This window comes from Cibotium barometz, chromosome 22, assembly GCF_041138505.1.
Source record: "Cibotium barometz isolate CiBa-2024 chromosome 22, ASM4113850v1, whole genome shotgun sequence".
Taxonomy (NCBI): Eukaryota; Viridiplantae; Streptophyta; class Polypodiopsida; order Cyatheales; family Cibotiaceae; genus Cibotium; species Cibotium barometz.
In genome coordinates, this window is record NC_141067.1 from 11,939,958 (window position 1) to 11,946,578 (window position 6,621).

The window sequence follows — 6,621 nt, forward strand, 5'->3', positions numbered from 1 at the left end:
TCCTCTATTGTAGAGATCACATATCCACTACATTTGCTTCACAGTTTATAAAGAAATCTTGAAATTTTTGAAGAAGAAGTAGAAAACGTAGATGAAATTTTCCTTGTGAATAAGGCTTTTCAAGATTACACCTCTTCCAAAAATACAATATATCTATGGTTTACCAAAATAGAAGGGAAATACAATATATCTATGGTTTGCCAATATATCTATGGATTACCAAAATACAAGGGAAATTTGGAAATTTTCCTCAAAATAGAGATCCTGAAAAGTTGGTCCCAGGCAGCCTATATCTGATCGCCACGTGGCCGCTTGGTGGCATACACCCAGGAAAACAAGCCAGTAGTTGCTCGCCACTTGGAAGCAAGAGAACATAGAAATGTGAAAACGGTTTCTTCTGATCTCGCAAATTTATGAAGACTGGCAGTAGCCGGTGGACCGGTTAGTGGACGCGAAATGGTTATAAACTGGATTGAATTTCCGCTTCTCTTTCTCAGAAAGGCCTCTTGTGCAAAGCTTTCCTTTAGAGTTCAACTGTGGCCACCCAATTCGGCTCCATTTCAACTGTGGCCACCCGATTTTGGCCCTTTTCTCGTTGATTTTGCTAGCTGACTAGTAATCAGCAGACACTCTCTCACTGTAGAGCGTGTTGTGTTGTGTGCGCGTGTGAGTGTGTGTGTGTGTGTGTGTGTGTGAGAGAGAGAGAGAAGATAGAGAGCCCACTTCACAGATTCGCCCAAAAAAGGCCCTCCCGTAGCTCCACAATGTGGGCACTCCTGCGTAAGCAGATGGTGACTTGATGTTGTTGGGCACTCTTTGACGGTGAACATGATCCTACAGTGTAACTTACTTAAGTTAAGCTTCAATAAGGCACTGTAGTATAGTCTAAGCTAAGGTTTTAAAAGATCAATTTGGCAATGTTGTGGAGCTTAAGCTAAGGTCAAATAGCTCATTTGGGCACTACAGTGTAGCTTAAGATGCTGAATTGAGCACTTCAGTGTAGCTCCATTTAAGGTTAAATTGGCCAATTAAGCTCTACTGTGTAGCTTACGGTGAGCGTAAGAAGCTCAATTTGGGAAATGCAGGTCAAAAGGGCGGTCTTTTCTGAAAGATAGAAAGGCTATGGCTTCTTTACCTCATGTTGCGTCCACAGGATTGCCCATCAAGCACAGCTCATCTTTACCATCTTTCAATAACCCATCGATGGAGAGCTCTCCAACTTCTCCTTCTTGCTTTCCCAGCACAGCTCTTCCTGAATTTGAAGACCACCTCCAACCTGCTCAGGGATCATGGCAGCAGAACCCTGCTGCCCATTTGGAAAAGCACTTTGGTTTTGCAGAAGACCACGGCGATGGTGGGCGACTGTTACCGGCATTTGCTTCCACAGCAATGGATGGCTACAACAATGCACACTTCAGTAACCCTTTACTGGCTTCAGGGACCTGGGATAGCAAGCTTTCTTTCTTATCGGCTGCTCCTAACAGCATCATAGGGAGCCCAATGAGCATTGCAGGAGGGCATGGGCAGATGCATACAGGGCATGGGCACATGCATGCAGGGCTTGACTACATGCATGTGGGTCTTGAACACATGCATGAGGAGGCCTCTCTAAGGAAGATGATGGCTTCGCCGCCGCAACCATTTTCTGAGATGGAGAAGCTTCTCAATCGCAACAATTGGGGTCCCCTCAATGTTGGTGTCACCACTGATCCATCAAAAGAGGGCCTGGCCATCCAAGGTATGAATCTTGCAGCTTCACATTGTCTTACCAACTTCTCCACTGACCCCGGATTTGCAGAGAGGGCGGCAAGATTCTCATCTTTTGGCAACCTGGGCTACTCGGAACATTATCCAACTGTAGATGGGGTCAAGGTGAACAGAGCCGCTAAACATGGTGGGCATCACATTATGCCAAAACGCTCAGCACCCAACAGCCCAAATGGCCTCAAGAGCAACAATGCTAGTGTTCAAGAACCCAATAAAGCACCATCAGCTCTGTTATTGGAGGATCCCAAGAAGAGTTTGGAAAAGAAAACCTCTTTTTCTCCCACAAAAAATATGCTTGTTGATGGTAGTGAAGGTGCCCAGAAGCAGCATTGCACCTCCGTGAATGACTCTGATGAGAGCATGGGCCAAGAGGTATCTTCAAGCTGTGAGAGAATCAATGGTGGCGAGGCGGCTCCATCACAAGGGATAGCTGAAAATCTTGGAAGGAAAAGAAAAGCTGGATCCAAACAGAAATCCAAAGATGGTGGGGGTCTGGCTGCAAAACTTAAGGTAAAAACCTTTGTCTTAGTTCAAGAGTAACCTCAGGTAGTAATTGCCTGCTTGAAAACGGTCTACATTGACATGAGCTTGGATAATCCGAACCTTTCAGAACCCTAGCCTTTGGAATTTCCAACCTTTTGATCATACCTAAAGATCTGCAGCCATACTTCAAGGGAAACCTTAGGTGGCAAATTCCTTGAAAGCGGTATACATTGATAGGAGCTTGGATAATACCAACCTTACCAGACCTTAGTGCTTAGAATTCCTAACCTTTTTATCATACAAAAATGTGTTGGGGTACCTGCATTGCCTTGTAACTTGCATTATGCATGATATGCAGGACCTTGATACTGATGAAGGCAAATCAAAATGCCAAAAGGGTGGTGACAGTGCCTTTGAGAAGGATCCAAAGCCCAAAGTAGAGCAAAGCAACAGTGGGAACTCTGGTGAGTCTACTCCCAAATCTGTCAAAGAAAGCTCCAAGCCTCCAGAAGTACCAAAGCCAGACTTCATCCATGTGAGAGCAAGAAGAGGTCAAGCCACTGACAGCCATAGCCTTGCAGAGAGGGTAACCTCAACAGTCCTTGTTCTACCATGATTTCTTTACTATATACATTAAATCCTTCATTTTAATTAAGGCTTGTGATTATGCGAACACAGGTTCGGCGAGAGAAGATTAGTGAAAGAATGAAGTATTTGCAAGATTTAGTCCCTGGTTGCAGCAAGGTGAGTTTGATTACCTTTTTCTAAGGTGGTTTTTTGCTTCTATCAAAGTGAGTAATGGCAATGATGTACTAATTAAGTGCGGGGTTTCGTAGGTGACGGGTAAGGCTGTGATGCTTGATGAGATAATCAACTACGTGCAATCTCTCCAAAGGCAAGTGGAGGTGAGATATATGGTCACACAGAAGTCCTGTTTCAAGTGTGCTTACAGTCATAAACCCCACCCATCCCCTTGGGCGGGATGCCCTGCATCCCCTTGGGCGTGATGCCCTGTGGATATTAAAGAAGCCTCAAAACTAACTGTCTTTCTTGACTGCAGTTTTTGTCTATGAAGCTAGCTGCAGTGAACCCAAGAGTGGAGTTCAACATTGATAACCTATTTGGAAGAGATGTGAGTCCTAGTAACACATTTGAGCAACTTGGGTTTCCCCCATTGTCCCACCTTTGGATTTAGATGTATCTGAATGCTAACTTAGCATGTTGTCGTACCTATGCAGAGGATTCAGCCTAGAGTAGCTCCCCCAGCTTTGGTTTTTACCCCAGAGAATGCTAACTCTTACCCACCCCTACACCCCCATCAGCAACCACATACTCCCTTGCAAGTGCTAGGTTCATGCCCTCCCCTTGATGTTCACTCTTTTGGATCCGATCCTGCATTGAGGCGGGCATTGAGCACTCCACCATCCATGGATGCCTATGGAGATTCAGTTTCACAGGTAAGCATGCCGCATGCATGGCATTGGGTGTGAACAAATTCTAATCTTAGTTTTAACATACATATGCTGTATGCGTGCACATTCATATATTGTAAGCTGGTACATACACGTCTGTGTGTACTCCAGTGCACACATATGGAGTACATACATATATATGTTGTATCCATGCACATACATGCATAATTATATGCATGCATGCATGCATGTGTGTGTGCGTGCGTGCCATGTATGTTTAAGCATGCATGTATGCACTTGTAATCGGTCTATATACATATGTACATAAATATGTCCGTAAACATTTTCCAATGTATGTACTATAAGTAGGTTTATATAATAGGAAAACTTAGTATGATACATAGGTTCATATGATAGAACTCAATATGATGGCTTATTGCCAATGTATGTACTATAAATAGGTTTATATAATAGGAAAATACATAGGTTCATATGATAGAAACTCAATATGATGGCTTATTTATGAAGATTTGTCTACTTAAGCAGACTTATCTTTATGCATGAACCTGCACCTACTGTGATGTGTACATGATGGACTTATGATATGAAGCTTTATGAGTAGACTCTAATGGAGTTAAGCTTGCAATTTGATTTCAGTTAAGTTTGGGAAATAACGTGAACTTTCCATACATTGATATGTACGTGATTAAGCATACAGAGCACTACACCTACATGTACAAAGATGCATACATGTGCATGCAAGCATGCATATCTATGTGCTCAATGTAGTCTGCCCTATATCTCCAGAGAAGTGAATATAAACTCAGTTCGATAGTTTTAACTTTGAAGTTTTGTCTGCTAAAGTTACATATCTTCATGCATGAATCTGCACCTACTCTGGGTGCTGATGATGTGAGTGGGGATGTCATAGCCTGTAGTCTATGCTATGCATGATGGAGTTCATTTTTGGATGCTTTGTGAGTAGACATCATGGAGTCAAGATCAATCTTTGATTTTTGTTAAGATAGGGAAATAACCTGAACTTTCCATTGGTACATCTTTTTGCCATACAAGTGGACTTGTAAATCTATTTTGCATTATTTGCCGTAGTTATGGCCAGCTAGTTTATTTTAATTCTTTCTATCCAAAGCAATGCATAGCCAAACTAGCTACTCTGTGTGTGTGTGTGTGTATGAGTGTGTCTCTGTGAGTGTGTGTGTGTGTTTGGTGTATCTTTATGCTAGCCTTCATCATGACTGACTCTGCCCTTCACCTGATAGAAACTCAATTTAATGGTGATTTGTCTACTAAGGTTTCATATATCTTCATGAATCAATCTACACCCGAGTGGGGATGTCATAGCATGTAGTCTATACTATGCGTGGAGTTGATGATTTGAAGCTTTGTGAGTAGAAGCTCATGGAGTCAGGATTGCACTTTGGTTTTTGTTAAGCTTGAGAAAAAACTGAACTCCCCGCTGGTATATAAAAGCTGTAAATACATATATCTACTTGGCTAGTTCATGCAAATGTGTTTGAAGTTTGAACAACCATACATGCCTATACACATGTCCAATGCACATACATGCATGCATGAACAAAGGTCCATGCATATCAGAAGTGATGCTTTTGCCCATCCACCTACCTGTGTGTGTTATGAGCAAGCTGAAATGAAGATGATGTGACTACATAGGACTGGTTGTGCTCTTTAGTGCTAGACTTCATCATGGCTGAGTCTGCCCTTCACCTCTGGAGAAATGATAGAAACTTAGTATGATGGGTTATGCATGGAAGATATTCTCACATAGATGGTCATATCTTTCATATCTAAACCGGCACCTATACTTGGGGCACTGATGACATCAATGGGGATGTCATACAATGTATTCTAGGCTATGCATGGAGTTCATGGCTTTGAAGAACTTCCTTTCTTAAGTTTGGAAAACAACCTTAATTTTTCGGTATGTAAAGGTCCATGTGTACTTCATGATCTTGTCAATATAGTTGATCAAATGCCTTACTTTCACAATTGTGCATGCAGCAGATTTCACAGGCTTGGGATGATGAACTGCAAAGTGTAGTGCAAATGGGCTTTACACAAGGCAGGCAGACACCTCTTGAATCCCCTGATCTTCAAGGTAAAACAGGCCTGTTCATAAGATTAGTGTGGAAGGTGGAAGGCTGCAGTTTCATGTAGAGCTTGTGAATGGTATTGACATGCATGGGGATGTTTCGTTTATGTATGTTACAGGGCAATTGTATCCTGGGCAAATGAAAGTTGAGCATTGAAGGGAATGCTTGTTTGCCATCTGAAACCAGAAGCAGTCTCCAAGCAATCAAATTACACTTGGGCATCCTCATGAAGGGGCTCAAAAGCTACCCAATTTGGTCCATGGGCAGCACAAAGCAACCAAGTAGCAAACCATCATATCATCAATGGAGCTTTCTTCTTGCTTTTCTGAGACAGAAGCCATCCATGTACAGAAGGTTGTATCCCACATTTGCCTGCAGCTTTACAAACTCTCTTTGTATTTGCCATATAAAAAAGGCCCTCCCTTTGTATAATCCTTGACAATAGCTAACCCACTTGAGGCCCTCAACCCCCATGTCTCACATTGCAAAATGGAGTCCTGTTTCATCCCATATTGTGGAGGTTTATTTTTTCCACTACTATTTCATTGGACTGTATTGATTCTTTACACAATTGAAACTTTTTTAAATTTAAAAACATCCTCTCTTTTTTTTCCATTAAATGCTCGGTCTGAGAGGCCACAAGCTATAACACAAGTACAACGGTAGTATTCTTGACTCCTTGTGTGTGGATGTCCAGGGTTCGAATCTACCCTTGTCTAAAGAACAAAATCCCCAAGGGGGGTGGAGGGCTAGGCCTTCAGATCTCTCACCATCGTATTGCAGCAGTACCGGTGTGTGTGTGTGTGTGTGTGTTAGTGGTGCGATCA

General features: G+C 42.5%; 1 protein-coding gene across 2 annotated transcripts; it reads left to right on the forward strand.

Moving 5' to 3' along the window:
• The first annotated feature begins 490 nt into the window (after positions 1-490).
• Positions 491-6,389, forward strand: LOC147626279 (uncharacterized). 2 transcript variants are annotated; one of them, XM_086816425.1, is made up of 8 exons: positions 491-2,277; positions 2,609-2,836; positions 2,929-2,994; positions 3,087-3,155; positions 3,311-3,382; positions 3,489-3,707; positions 5,706-5,799; positions 5,913-6,389. In XM_086816425.1, the coding sequence occupies exons 1-8, from the start codon at positions 1,123-1,125 to the stop codon at positions 5,948-5,950; spliced, it is 1,941 nt and encodes a 646-aa protein (XP_086672551.1). In that variant the 5' UTR covers positions 491-1,122; the 3' UTR covers positions 5,951-6,389. The 2 variants fall into 2 exon arrangements, with proteins under 2 accessions (XP_086672551.1, XP_086672550.1); XM_086816424.1 differs by having other exon boundaries at positions 492-2,277; positions 5,703-5,799.
• The last annotated feature ends 232 nt before the right edge of the window (positions 6,390-6,621 follow it).